This window comes from Polyodon spathula, chromosome 10 (assembly GCF_017654505.1).
Source record: "Polyodon spathula isolate WHYD16114869_AA chromosome 10, ASM1765450v1, whole genome shotgun sequence".
Taxonomy (NCBI): Eukaryota; Metazoa; Chordata; class Actinopteri; order Acipenseriformes; family Polyodontidae; genus Polyodon; species Polyodon spathula.
This window is the reverse complement of record NC_054543.1, coordinates 5,594,771-5,610,739: the sequence shown is the minus strand read 5'-3', so window position 1 is coordinate 5,610,739 and position 15,969 is coordinate 5,594,771. Positions and strand designations below refer to the sequence as shown.

At 36.2% G+C, this 15,969-nt stretch overlaps 2 protein-coding genes across 4 annotated transcripts in view; one reads left to right on the top strand and one right to left on the bottom strand.

Moving 5' to 3' along the window:
- The window catches only part of LOC121321739 (dedicator of cytokinesis protein 1), a 205,995-nt gene that overhangs the window by 75,665 nt on the left and 114,361 nt on the right, over window positions 1-15,969 (top strand). The gene's annotated exons all lie outside the window — the stretch shown is intronic.
- The window catches only part of LOC121321740 (inhibitory synaptic factor 2A-like), a 16,376-nt gene continuing 2,024 nt past the window's right edge, over window positions 1,618-15,969 (bottom strand). Inside the window, exons 2-3 of the mRNA XM_041260858.1 lie at window positions 11,733-11,804; window positions 1,618-2,771 (exon numbers count right to left, since the gene is read on the bottom strand). Of these exons, the coding sequence (XP_041116792.1) occupies window positions 2,588-2,771; window positions 11,733-11,804 (256 nt within the window). The 3' untranslated portion in view covers window positions 1,618-2,587. The remainder of the gene's footprint in view (window positions 2,772-11,732; window positions 11,805-15,969) is intronic.

Here is a 15,969-nt window from a genome sequence, read left to right as displayed (position 1 = left end):
ATATTTTCTGTAATATAAATCATTATGTTGCATCTGCTTTATGGTCAATCTCTGATAATTTAAAGAACAAAGAAAACAACAACAATCAGCACACCTAAGAATTATTCATTTGAATTCCTCATTAACCATATATTTTTTTTCTTCTCATGTTAATCATCGTTGTTTGGAAGCAGCCCATTTTCAAAGTTTCAGTTTGGTAAAATGGTAGCCTGTTTTCATTATTGACCACCTTCTGAAGTGTGTGGTTCTTGACAATAGTCACAGCCCCAAACGACTCTATGATTTGGTACAGTTGCTGTTCAAGATAACACATTCAAAACACCTGCTAACTGTGCACATGAGTTATAAAGCTGTATGGTAAACAAGCGGCATAGGATCCAAAATGAAAACAAAACAGAAGAAACATTCTGCGATCATTGCCCTGCTTTCAGTGGTCAAAACGTTGTTGTGAAAAGCTGTGAGATTGCTACAAGGTTTCCTTGCCATACAGTCTCCTAAACACAATACAGTCAGTGCTCTTGTGCTATTTACAGTGGTACTTGAATGTAATACCTTTTTGTGGGGGCTGAACTAAAACACAATTTAGGTGGTCAACACAAGACTTTTTGTAGTGATCGTTTAAGACTACACATGTACAAACATGAGCTTTTGGAAAGTTTCCAATGAATATCATTATTAGAGATGTGTATAATTTGCTATCATTTTACTATTGATTTTACTACCTCCTGATCAAAATTATTTTTTTAATAGAATGAGTCAACAATATCAAATGTCTGACAGACATCTCTCCCTCTGCCTCCTACGTTTGCCCTTTTACTTCCTCTTTGTTATCTCCACCTGTCTATTTAAAGGAAATCTTCATTCCATTATATAATTTTAATTTACAGATGCTCCTTAAGCGCTGCGGATGCTCTTGGCTCTTTCTGTCTCCAAGTGAGAACTCGGAAGAGATGATTTTATAAAAGCTAAGCATATTTGTAAACGTTACAATCCTAATAAAACTAACCTGTTAACAGTAGACCTTTGTTCATATTTAAAACATTTTTTTTTGGATTAAAAGACAAATACATACTTGATAAGGTGGAGAAAGTAAGACAAAGATGGGCAATAAGGAGATGCTTCATTGTATTATTTGATGATTTTTACATTTAAACGAGCGAAAACGTCATGCGTGTCTAATGTGTTTACCAACGCATGAAATTAATGCTTTAATGAGTGATAAAAAAAAAAGAATGGAAGTGACAAGTTTTAGTTAAAATCTCCTCCAAGAAATGTCAAATAAAAAAAGTTATTTATTTATATTTGGGCCTTTGTAATGTAATACTGTGCAGTTTAGAATTTTCCTGACCTTTTTTTTATTTTTAATGGCTGCATAATTTAATATTAAGTGTCATATTTCTTCAATGGCAGTTTGAGTGTCAAATATATATATATATATATATATATATATATATTATATATATATATATATATATATACATATATATATATATATATATATATATATATATATATATATATATATATGTTTTTTTTTTTAATAAAATAAAAAATACATTGACTACATACAAATATACTGTACTTTTTTTAAATGACAATTTTTGTTCTATTATTTTATAATATAATACAGCTGGGATTTCCAGAATTAGAAAGCAGCTTGATATTTATATACTAACAAATTAGAAATTCTCCCAGTAGAAGGCTTGGAGTCTTGAAGCTTGACTGTCAGCTTATAGTGTCTAAAGGCATGTATTGACTTTAGGAGATGTATTACTGCTCCCCCCCACACACACACAGACACTCACACTCACACTCACACACCCCTTTGATGAGGATCAGTAGACATATTAGAAGTCTGTTGATGCAAGTGGCAGATAAATCAAAATATTTGACATGTCACTAATTTATTAACAAAAAAAAAAACTTCACAATGTTTGAAGACTTTTTTTTTTTTTTTTTTTTTTTCATCTATGGTTTCATCATAGAGATTATAAATGGGTTTTCACTATTTGGGGGAAAAAGTGCTTTGTTCAGAATCCTGAATTGCCATAAAAATAGTTCCTCTTCAGATTTATCATGAAAATCAAGTCACACAGTTGTGACTTGCCTTTTGGACTTGAAGCATCATCTTGTGGATTGCTGGCAGAAAAAAAAAACAACAAAACATAATCTTTGATTCTGGTGCATTGCTGAGTAGTTAGTTGCCTGCCATTAACAGGTGTAACCATAATAATTGCTGAACGCATAAAAAAATATTTTTGACTTGGCAAGTTTTAGTAGAAAATAAATAAATCAATCCCATTAACTGCCCACCTTACTGATCTGCAAGAAAGTAGACACAACGTCTCTTCACTCCTTGCTTCAGGAAATGATTTATGTCTGTCAGTCCCTTTTTTGGTAAACAATTGAGTGTTATCCAGTTGAAACACTTTTTGCAACTGATCTTGTGAATTTTTTATGTATTTTTTTTATACCTCTTTCCAGATCCATTTCGTGTTTAATCTCTGGGGTAGTTTAGAACTAATATCCGTGTGTTGGTGGAGAAGGTAGGCCATACAATTTGAGATCCCTTAGCAGAGATTCCTGTTCAAAGAAACCAGAGTTTCCACCTGGCATGCTTCTTTGACTCTGTTTTGGATTTCCGTTTCGGTGTTGAAGCATATCCTTCCTGGGGGTAAGGCAGAGGTGGAACCTGAGTTTCTTCAAATGGACAGAGCTTTTTCAAAACTGGTTGAAGTTTGTCCTCTTGTTGCTTGAAGTCGAGCTCAACACTGCAATAGAAGAATATTATCCTGTTTACAGAGCTGTGTATTTCATGGATGATTCAAAGAATACAGCTAGTAGTTATGGAGAATACCATCTGAGACTAAATGGACACTCATTCATGGTTTTGGGCTGTTGCTTTGGGCTCTCTGTAAATCATGGTTGCAAATTTTGCTTTTTTTAATTTTTATAACATGTTAAGTTTTTCAGTACTGTCTACATCATTGCTTATTATAGAACTCTTATTAAGCCTGTCGTATAGATTCCTTCACTTGATTTGGTACAGAGCTATATTATATGATTTTCTCATTTAAGTTCCATTAGCAGTGTTGTCATGCAAAAATGTAACCATTTCACTGCCATATTCTTTTAACCCATGGTCAATGATACAAGCCATCTGCTCTGACTAAGCCACAGACAATCTACATTCTGCAAGGACTTAGATTGTGTAATAATACAGATGTGCACCAAGGCACTGTGCCAGCTTAATAATTAGTCTGCTAAGTGACGTGCCTCTTATTGTACTGAAAGGTAGTATCATTTTTCTTTTTTGCAAGTGGGGAAATGCATTTATTCAAATGGTGCTATGCTGTTGACTGATGATGCAATCTTCTACAGTGCACTCCATTTATAAGGCGGCACTTTATCATGTGGAGCGGGTTATAGGGCTCTATGGTCATGGCTTCCATTTGCCTCATAAGGCCATTCTGATAGTATTCAGTAGATGGTAACATTTACTGCGTTCTCATCTCAAGTTCCCTTTTGGCAGAACTTTTGGAGTAGAGTACGCAATACTTTTGAGTTTACCGTTTAATCCACTAAGCCAGCATTACACAGCAGTTTTGCAGATATTAAAATTTAGTGAGACTTTCAGTTGCATTCACAAGGTGAGTCTTTGGATGTTTGCTTACTACATGTGTTCATATTTGCCTTCTTAGAGCACTGAACTTCATCGAAATGCTGACTTTGATTCAGTTGCTTTTCATTTCACAAAGAATGTGTCTACTTGACATGCATTTTCTGCTGATTTTACAGGTAATGCCTACTGCTTCCACGGGTTTCTGGAAACTGTATGAAAACTATATGTGGCACTACCCCCCCCCCCCACCCAAGGCCAAAACAAACTTCAAGTATACTTTTATAAACTGTATAAGGGAAAATACATTGCACTGCTAAATTCCAAGTCTATTTTAAAATCACAATTCAATGCAGGTAGTTGTTAAGGGATTAATCACTAAAGAACCATGTAATTATTCTGTAATCTAATTCAGACTCGTTACCGAAAAGACTATCTGCACTGATAAGAAAAAAAGACTCTAGATTTGTCTAGGTTCACATACAAAAATAAAACTCAATCATACAGAAAATATGCGTGCCCACAATTTTTTGAAATTGTGTGAGATATATATGTATGTGTGTGTGTACACACATACTTAGCTACTGTCCCCCCTTGTTGGCTAGCACCTTATACAGGTAAGCTGTCGCAGACTATGAGAAGTTCCAAATGACAAAGCCTTGCCATTAAATAACCTAGCCCTCCTGCTGCTAACAGTGGCTGGCTTTTGTCCATACAATGGTGTACAGATTCCTAGTTTGGCTTGCACCACTGGGACTTGAAACTGATTTTTCGCAAACTGTAAACTCTCCTTCCCTCCAGCACCTAATTAACTTAGATATCCCACATTTTTATTTAAGAATTTCAGTTTAGCTTTTTAATGCTGGACATAATCTGTTCTGCAGAGAAAATGCTGACATAGTGGAAAATGAGTAACAACAAAAACAACATTATTTGATTATTTTACAGATTGTTTGTGAGTAACTTGCCAATATTGTTCTTACACAACATGATATATGTGTGTCTGGTTTCCTTTACTTTGCCCAGGCATGCATGAAGGTGAAATATATTTAATTTATCAGGATGATGAAGTTGAGCACAGTGCATTCATTCTCCATCATATCTAACTTGTTCAAGATAATAATGTTCACCGTTGGCTTCATTTTTTAATTTATTTTCATTGAAATGTGATCCTAACCTATTTTTAAGATTTCAAGATTAATAGGGTTGTCTTATCTTATTTTACAAATGTTGTTTTCACAAGAGACCACCTCTACTGGATCTCAAGATAAATGAATGCCCCTGGAATTAGTTCCTGAGCCATGTTACTTTCACTTAATAATCCGATAATTAGGGCTATATATAATGGCTACTTATTTTAGTCATTTTTAAAGAAAAGCATTTACCTTTACAACTCATTTTCATGAGCAGACCTAGATTCTTTTAGGTCTGTATTGCCACTGATGGCAATTAGGCATGCCTGTTTACCATTCATCACAATTAATGCATTATCCATTATATGTGACTAATGACCCCACATGATGAATAAGGAGTTTTTCTGTTTGTCTTGTTCATTAGACTGAAAACATCAAAAAAATTATAAACTCAGCTCATTGTTGCATTGTGTAACTGCTAGGGTTTCATAGCTAACTTATCCTCTCATTGCAACTGCTGTAATATGGCAGTTAATAGCTAGTTAATAAAGCATTGTGAATTACACTAATAGTGATATATTAATAAGGGTAGTTCATTGTGGATTGCTACCGTAGACTCTGTTTAATTTAGTGTTTGTGGGCTTTGAAAGAACCAGTAGGGTTCTCTTCTTGCCATTCTTTTGTATGTTAAATATAACATACAAGTATGAGTTAAGGCTAACAAACAGAAGGTTAACATCTTAGAAAATGATGTAATTTGCAGAAGATGCTGTAGAAAAAAGTATGGAATGGCTGCGTTCCAAAATTCAGCACTCAGTGGAAACTGATAAACAAAGCGGTCCAAAAACTTAGCAGTGGAGTGGAATCCAATGTGAAAATCTGAAGGATGTCAACAATGACAAGATGGCAGCACCACCCTAACTACAACTGTAAATCCCCCATCCCCTCCTTTTGATCTGGCGTCATCCAGCGTTGAATTTATTTTAACTTTGTTATATTTGTTATATTTGAGCTCCCATCAGATATGCATGATACAAGTCACTTTAAATAGCTATACAGCATGTCAGAATACCGAGCCTTATTGTGCAATGGTTAGGTGTGGCTAATTTCAGCTGGCTGAATACCTGTATCTTTTGATTTAGGCTGTTTATATAAATAGAATATAGTGTGTGTGTGTGTGTGTCTCTCTCTCTCTCTCTCTCTCTCTCTCTCTCTCTCTCTCTCTCTCTCTCTCTCTCTCTCTCTCTTCTCTCTCTCTCTCTCTCTCTCTCTCTCTCTCTCTCTCTCTCTCTCTCTCTCTCTCTCTCATCTCCTATCTATCTATATCTCTATATATATAATATATATATATATATATATATATATATATATATATAGTTGCTTTAAAGCTGCAATTAATATGTGTTATATACACAACCTACTCCACATATTCAAAGCAAAAACAAAAAGAAAGAAGTAAATAGATAATTAATATGAAATAAAAATGGAAAAGTCATGATTGCATAAGTATTCAAACCCTTTGCGGTGGCAAACCTAAATTAATTCAGTTGCACAAAATGACCTTAACGAGTCACACAATTAGTTGAATGGCCTCTGTCTGTGTGCAATATTAGTGGTTCTCATGATCTCAGAATAAAAACACCTGTCTCTTTGAGGTTCCTTGGTCGGGTAGTGAATTTCAAGCAAAGACTCAACCATGAAGACCAAGGAGCTTTCAAAGCAAGTCAGGGATAAAGTCATTGAAAAGCACAGATCAGGAGAAGGGTACAAAAAATATCAAAGTCTCTGAATATTCCTGTGAGCACAATCTATTCAATCATCAAATGGAAGGTGCATAATACTACCTAGACAATGCCTAGATCAAGCCGTCCCTCCAAACTGAGTAGCCAGGTGAGGAGGAAATTGGTGAGGGATGCCACTGTGAGGTCAAAGACAACTTTGAAAGAGCTACAGAGTTCAGTGGGCTGAGATGGGGGAAATGTGCATCAGTCAGCAATACCCAGAAAACATCATAAAAGCAGCCTTTATAGCAGGGTGGCAAGAAGGAAGCCATTACTAAAAATAAGCTATCTCAAAGCTTGCATGGAGTTTGCAACAAAGCACCTGAGTGATCCTGCAAAAATGTGGCAAGAGGTGTTGTGGTCAGACGAGACCAAATTGGAATTTTTTGGTCTAAATGTCAAGTGTTACGTTTGGTGCAGACCCAACACAGCACATCTCCCAGTCAACACCATCCCTACAGTCAAGCATGGTGGTGGCAGCATCATGTTATGGGGATGCTTCTCATCGGCAGGGACTGGGGCACTCGTCAGGATAGAAGGGAAAATGAATGGAGCAAAGTACAGAGAGGTCCTTGAGGAAAACCTGCTGCTCTCTGCAAGAAAGCTGAAACTGGGATGGAAGTTCACCTTTCAGCATGACAACAACCCAAAGCACACAGTCAAAGCTACACTGAAGTGGATAAAATTTGTGGCATGACTTCAAGATTGCTGTCCATCAACGCTCCCCAAGGAACTTGACAGAGCTTGAACACTTTTGTAAAGAATGGTCAAATATTGCCAAATCTAGGTGTGCAAAGTTGGTAGAGACCTACAGACTCACAGCTGCAATTGCTGCCAAAGGTGCTTCCACCAAGTATTAACTCAGGAGGGTGGATACTTATCCAATTATGATCTTTCAGTTTTGTATTTTTAATATGTAATATTTTCTCAATAAAAACTTTTTTTTCCCCTTAACAGTGTGGAATATGGTGTGTAGATAAGTGGGGAAAAAAAATCCTCATTTTAAATGCATGAAACTCTGAGGCACTGACACAACAAAATGTGGGAAAAAAGTTCAAGGGGGTGTAGACTCTCTATAGTCACTATATATCAAACTGGATGCTGTTTCTTTGCCAATTTTATCAAGACCTGGATTAGAACAGTAATAACAATATATTAGACATTCCTGCTGTGTCACATTTACATTCCTGCTTTTCTTTTGCCCACTTTTTCTTCTATTGGTGTCAATTGACTAAGTTTATTTAGTTGTGAGGCTCACTTTCATGAAACTGGGCTGGGACTGAAAGGACCAATTTTATTCAACCTCTTAACAGGCCACTGGGGATGGAATGGAAGTGATGCTGCCTGTTTAACAATACAGTTTTGCTGAAAACCTCTGCAGGGCTTTAAGGAAATGCGTAAAAAAAAAGCCATCAAATTTCATTTTTGTCGTTAATGGCTTCTGTATGTACAAAGGGGATTTCTATTTTATTGCTTTTCTCTGACTACAATATAGGTCACTTTAATTTTGTAAGTAGATACGGTTTATTCTAATAACAAAGTGTTTGGCAGCAGATTTTGAAAGCTTTATCCCTCCCCTGCATCTCCCATAAAGAATCAAAGCAACTCATTAATTACTCACTGAATTACTAAAGTGGAGGATGGTTTTTTGCTTGATAGGTATATGTCTTTGTTGGTGTGGGTCAGTTCTTGGTGTGAAGAAAAATATGTTATGATCTGACAGTGAACACCAGTTATATAGAGGATTCAAAGAAAGGTTAACTAAAGCACTGAAGATATGAATCTGTGATAAAGTCAAGGTTTGATTTTCCTATTTTGTCTTTACAAACCATTCATTTATTTTAGTCCACAGCAGCATTCACAGGTTATCTAATAATTATAACATGCAGAAATGTTCCGAATTTGTAACAACTATTTTATATTGTGAACATTACTGTATGTCTTTTATTTATAGTATTTATTTCCATATTGGTTCATATGGTAGACTGTTATGGATTTTAACATGTTTTGATGAAGTTAAATTAATTTCTTATTAGCAAGAACTGATCATTACCGACTCATAAAACACAATATTTTGGTGAAATTAAAACCTTTTTTTTTTATTTAGCTTTCAAGTAGTTTTAACCTTTTAATATTGTGGGTGATCTTCATTCTGAATAATTTCACACTATTCATGTGCATAATTAAAAGAAAATGAATAGAACAAAAAAGGGCTTAAACAAAAGACCTCTATCCACATCATTAATGGTTTGTGATGTAAACGTATTTAAATGCAGAAATGATGGTAATTTAGCAGTACTAGAAAGGGCACTCTCATCCAGTGATGCTGTAATCGCAGAATGTCGAAGGCAGCCTAGATTTATTTCCAAGTACAGTACTGGTAGACATGATACATTGTCATAGGTTCTGCATGCACAGTTCACTTGCCTACTAAATACACTAACCAGGAGTATGGGTTTAAGCCTTTTGATCAAAGCAATATGAACGCAATTGCAATTCTGATTTTGAAGATCAGTTTGTCTTATTCTAGCATACCCTTCGGTCATTGCTGCATACAGTAATTTCACTAACTTAATTAGTCTTGATACGATACTGTGCTAACATGATTGTGTTAACCTTGACATGGTTGTCTCATGAACCAAAGTGGAAATGGGCGACATTGGCCCAACAGTTTGTGTTCCAACCATTTTGAAATTTTTGTTTGTGACTGAAACAATTGAACTAAGGATGGAAAGGTTTATACATCACATGTTTTTTTATAAAGCATGTGGTGGTTTTATGGTACAGTTTTGAAAGTGGGGACTTCATAATAACATACAACACCTAAGTTGACTGTGTGTTTTTGTGTGTGTGTCTGCATCAAGAGTGGATTGTTTATAAACTGATTAATCTGTGCAACACTATCTGTGGTAAAAAAGCTGTTTAAATTTGGGTTAGTTTGTCATGCACTTCGTGTATACTGTAAAGCCATGGGCAGCCTGCTATGCCACTAAAGTCTGTGTCAGCTTAGTTAATTAGTGTCAGTAAAAGTACTGGAATTGACAGTTTTGGAATGAGGCGTACAGGTTGTTTAACCTAGTTGAAAAGATAGTACTTTTATATATTTCCCCCCAGAAATTAAATAAATTAATTACGTTTCAATTTTGTATCCTCTTTACCAGACAAGATCCACCAAGTGTAAAGACAATTTCCTGCGATGGTTCAGTTTGTCATGCCTTGCTCCTTGTACCTCAACTGGAAAACAAAACTTTCAATGCTTTCAAAGTGTGCATTCTGCCAGGATTCTACATCCAAACTATTTGACGTATCTCTTCACTTGATCAACATATTAGACTCCTGCACTGTGGTATGTGATAATTAGATTATCAGGTTTCTAAATGAACAAAGAATCAAGAAGGAGTGTGACTTAAAGCACCAGTCTTAAAATAAATTGAATCCTTTTAAATCCTCTTTCATGCAGCGATGGTCTTTAATTAGACTGTGGCGAATGTGCTGTATAATATTAGTATTCCGAGATTATAGATGTGAAGAAGAAATTAATTACATTAATCATTTCAACATGCCACTTTTTCATTTGTAGCGCATTGATATTACAGGATGCATTTGGGTAGTCAGCAGAGCTCTTGATTCATTGCTGTTTAACTTCTGTTCCACTCGGCTTAAACCAGCGATGCATGTCGTCTCCCTTGGTGTGAAAAGTTATATTCTCGCGTCAGTTCATATCTGGTTTGTTGTTGTTACACACACACACACACACACAAGTGGTTGTTACATTTTCTACAACGTCCAGAACGGTCCTCAATGTCTTGCCGGCTTGGGAAAATATGTCTGCATTTACTACAAGCAAAGCAGATTTTATTAATTTTAAGACTGTGATGGTGAAAAGGGAGTTTTTATGTTTAAGTTGGATATACAAAGTTTTGAAACGGAGTTGACTGTGCAATGCAGCGTTTATTTTTTCCCATTCCTTCGTTTAGCCTGGGATAAAAAAAAAAAAAAAAAAACTTAAAATGTTTTACTATGCAGGACAGCCACTATAAGATCTTTACCATTATTTAAAATGTGCAAAGATGTATCTACCGATTTTTAATCAACTAATGCCCAAAAATTAACTGCTCAAAAATTTTAATAGAGACAAGTGTGTTGTCTCTTAATGTTGGATATCTTGAGCCTTTTTGATAACTTTTGACTATTTTGACTATTTGACTATTACAATGCCACGTGACATTCTTCAGATCCAATAACGCAGCTGTAATCTATTCATATGGGGTTGTGTGTACTTTAAAATAATCACGCCTACTTTATATTAAAGCAGGCAAGACCTACATACAGCAGGAGAAGGTACAAGCTTGGAGTTCTAATGCAGTAAACTGGATGGATTTCTTAATGTTCTTGCTCACAACTGTCTTGAGTGTTATATAAAAATTTCAGACCCAAGTGTTAAGCCTTCACTACAGTTTTCAACTGTTGTAAAACTTCTACAGATATAACATATAAAGATAGTGTGTTAGGGGTGGTTACAGCTCTTGTTAACAGGGAGAGATTACTGGCTTTACCTTAGGATTTCTCTGAAACAATACATCATCCTTGGAACAGCTTATAAGAAAATTACTTTGGGATGTTGTAATTGATGTCTGTCTTTATCCCTTTGTTTTTGTCAAGTTCCTTGAATTCTATCATTTGAAAGAATTGCTTGAATATGCTAACCAACAGTGCAATTTTCACACAGAAGCCTTTAAAGTAATGCAACCTTTTAAATGAGATAAATGGTAAAACAAGGACGTGTTCCTTTTTCAATACATAACATTAGGCCAGCATGACCAAGAGATCCAGAGCTGACGCAGATGGTTTCAATTGCTATTCAAACAAAGCTCTTGTGAAAAACCCAGGCTTGGGTAAATCAATGCCATTAGGAGATGCAGACTAAGAAGTGTCTGGAAAGTTGTTTCACCAAATTAAGGGTTAAGAGCTTCACTCATATCTGTCTTCTGCACTCGTTCCTGTCAGCAAATTAGCAGTTCTGTTTAAGGTGAGCGAATGTTGTGTTTCTTTCTTTCATTCATTCATTTATTCTTTCTTTCTTTCTTTCTTTCTTTTTCTTTCTTTCTTTCCCCCCAAATGATTAAGGAATGTCACTGTCCAGTGTTACTTTTAATCCTGGAGAATTGAAGAGTAAAAGTAATGCAGTTTGAAACTAACCTGTAAATAATGCATGCGCTGTTTCGGCAGGTGTCGCAGTTTGCCGTGTCTTGTCCTGTTCGGTAGGAGAGACTGCAAAGATAAGAGTGAAAAATGAGTAATTACAGGGCTTATTTAGTTGTTCCCTGCCCATTTGCTCTCTGTCTCGTCTCGTTTGCCATTACTTATTATCTCTTCAAGTAAACATGGCCTGCATTAAGTTTATTGTCTTGTTTTTATACTGGCACAGCGGTCAAGATAACTTTTCACTTTTAAGGTGCTTTTTAGAAGGCAACAGAGGACAATGACTGACATGCTTTGACCAAAAAATGACCATAAACTAACTTATGCAGTTTTTCTCTTCTGACTCCACCCACCAGGGTAAGAATGCAGTGCTCTCTCGCTGTAACGCGGTTCTTTGTGGACACACAATATGAGCGTTATAACCGAAGAGCGTTGTAAGGGGGGAGGGGGCATGCCGCCGCGGTACACATAACAACGCCGATCTGACTAAAATACAAAATAAAATAACTCCCTGTCTGTAATGCACATACAGTGAAGGAAAAATGTAACTTTCCATGAATTAACAATGCATGAAGCACCATGTAATCAACGCTATATTTTTTACAAAAAAAAAAAAAAAAAGGTTAAATTCCCACTCGTGGATCGTTTTAATTAGCAGTTTTAAACTATAAATAGCCTGGCTAAACAGCGGTCGGGAGTTAAGTTCGAAGTAAGACTAGCAAACCAATTGCAATAAGGAGAGCGGGGTTAGGAGATGGGGGGAGAAAGGAATGGGCTCGCCGAAGCGTCTCATCTCCTGGAAAAAGACGCAGCTCCTCTCTCAGCAAAATAGTAAATACATTAGGAAAGATAACCACATCGTAGGCCTAATATGTATTTAGTTTTAAAACGAATGCTGAATAAGATGTCTGTGTTATAAAGTGCCAGCGCAGCTTTTCTTCAGTTCAGATGCTGTATCAAAAGGGAGAGACAGAAACGGACGTTAGACTGAGAAGTTGTTTATAGTTTGAACAACACGGTACTGTATTTACTGTAGAAATATTGCATGAATCACTAGTATAGGGAATTGGGGGACTTGCTGTAGGAGCGTTATATCCGAGGCGTGTTATAACCAGAGCCTTATAGCAGGGGAGCACTGTATACCTAAGAAGAGGTCGTCACTTATTTACTGCTCGTCTGTCATTTTTAGTTATATCTGGAACAGTTTGTCAGATTCTGATGAAAAGGTTTGATGTGGGTAATGTCATTGCTGAAACAAATGATGGTCAATGACATGCTAACATTTCAGCCACAGCATCAGTTCCCCTATAGCTTACTGTTGCAAAGTACTAATTGAACTGGTCTGTGGCACAATAAATACTTAGCTTTTCATCCATGAACTTTTGAACTGGCAGAGCAAGGCTTAGGAAGCACTTGGCCAGTTTTTATTTGTTGTAGCTAACATAATCTTTAATAAACCACATCATACACTTCAGTTTGCAATGTGGAGTTCTGAAAGAAACGCATGGTAAATTTAACAGTTAATTAAAGCATCTGCTATTACAGAAGGTACTAAGTTTAAATCTGTTTCCATGCCTTGCTTTCAAGAAGTCTGGCACTTCCTTGTACATTTCACTTGGCGAGTGCAATTGTCCCACCCCTTCAAAGCTGCCTTTCCTGTCATTAACCAACCAGCTGCTGCTTCTACTGACTGACATGATTTACAGCCAGTTACATGCTTTTGACCACTACTGAGGTGAAATGACCTTGGAAGTGTAAGAACAACTTACCTTCCTGATTTAATAAGGCTAAACTGAGAGATTTTTAACCATGCAGTATAGGATTAGAAATGAAATGACTAACATTTTTTTAAATTTTTTTTTTAAACTGTTAGAGAGCTATAGAGCCAATGTAAGTGCCCAGCAGATCAGGTTTATGGAAGTATTTGGTTTGCTAAACCTCTTTCATGGTATTTGTACCTGCTCTCCTCTTTCTCTCCCTGAGAAGCTGTTTTAAAACATGGTGTTACTTTCCCAGCATCTAAGGAATTCTAAATAGACCCTGAAATCATGACTTTCGACAATTTGCAAATTAACCAAAAACTATGACTTTTGTCAGCTGTTGAAAGCATTCTGCACATATATCCTCTGATGGCTGTTAGTGAAAATGGTGTTATTCAAATGGGGCAAACCAGTTTTTTTTGTAGACTTTAATGGTTATAGCAAAACACTGAAGTGCTAAAATACTGCAGGTACCTAGTGAGATTTTTTTAAAAAGATCTTCCTTTTTAATTGTTAAATAAGATGCTTACAGCTGGAATCAGTCCAGCTAAACTCTGTTATGTCAGTTACATACATCGTATTACTGACACTGTCAAATGGACGTAAAATATATTAGCTTTATAATATCTACGTCAATTGCACTAAACAGGACACATTGACCTAGACCTTATAAGTGATGTCTTAAATCAAGAGTGTGAACAGCTGGCTGACCCAGGATACAAAGATCATTGGTGCAGCTCTTTTTTGTTCCCCCTTGGTTTACAAATTGCCAGTGCTGTTCATTAGAAATTGTCTTGTTGGGAGACATAAGTTGCCTTTTTAATAAAGCTGCCCCCCTAGGAAACTAAAGCCTGAGGACGCAAGTCTCCTACCACCATGGTGAGCAAGTATGCAAATCAACCTTCCTTTCAATCTTGTAGTATTGTATTTTAGAAATCAAAGAATATTATGGGTTCTGTCTTAATAATATTGCATGCTACATACTTTCGCTGTATATTAATCTGGCTGGGAGTATCCCCCAGAGTGACTTACTGACCCAGTTATTAAAATCCTTACAGTACATACCATAAAAATACACTGCAGTGAGTGCCCTGAAAAAAAATTTTAGGACAGGGGGATTAAGATTCGCCACTGTCACCTGCTTAAAAAAGCAGCCGCAAATGGTGACTATTGGTATCTAGTTGATTTTTTACTGCAGCTAGTGTCAAATGTAGCTTTTAAGTGCAATTACAATGTTAGTAGTTAATTTAGTTTGATGCAGATATAGCCACCACATTACAGCTGCGCAAGCATCAGCTTATCTTCTGTGGGGACATGCTAACGAAATGGAAAGCAGATTTGCACAAAACTCTTGTAGTTATAGTAACTATAACTGTTAAGCTTTTAGTATTCTGATGAGGTGGATACTGCTTGGCTAAAAAAAATAAATACCAATATATTTCTACTGACATTGTTGATTGCCACTGTGACTCACAATAAAAGTGTATTAGTGGGTCGACCCTCAATATCACAAGGTCACATATATGACCTGGAGCTCTGCTTGTCAGATCTATAGGAGTGATGGGGAGGTGAGGGACAGCAGTGTTTTTGGTTATCTGAACAGAAATCTTCAGAAATACCCTTTCTTTTTAAACCTTTCGGTCTTATCTTAGCGTTGTGTGAACATATTCTGTAGAAATCACGCTGGTACCAGTCTGACCTCCTGTATTGATGTATGTATTTGTTCTGTTCTCGTGTTTCCTCAATAAAGGAGTTTTATTCTTCAACTCAACAAACAGTTAAATACATTTCCGTATCTCTTACTGGCTTTATTAACATCATTTATGATCCCACGTTGAAGATATTCAGTTATTTCACATACAGCGTTGTAGATCAGGGCAGTCCAACAGAGGGCTCATGAGCCATACATGGCTTATTGAGCTCTACACACTTGCTGTCTTAATTTGAAGATGGAATATCACCTCTACGGCTGCTAATAGGTTTGAAAACACTGCAAGGACAGTCTAGTCTTTAGTAGAAGCATGTTCAGTCAAAACACAACAAAAATGATGTTTACATTTTTTTTTAATAAGCAACATTGAAGCAGTGTCTTAGTTTCAGCTGATTAAACCTTCCTTCATGGGGATGTGCTTATAAGAGCAGCTGGGGACAGAGGTTTTGCGCAGTACGTGAAAAACATGAAACTGTCTTTTAAAGGTTAAAGTGACGCAGTTGAAATTTGAAGTCCAATAACTTCTCGTCAATCAGTTTGCCAAGTGATAATCAATTATATGTTAATATGATTGCTTCACTCAGTGATCTTCTGCACAAAGCAATTGCAGTTTTTTTTTTTTTTTTTTTTTTGGCCAGTCTTTCACTTGGAGAGAGGCCAACACAGTGCCCTAAACATGAATCTGCAGATTTAGTGTATCTAATACATACTTTGTATGCTGGTTATCAACTCCTTTTTTATGCCGTGCTTTGTGATAAGTGTG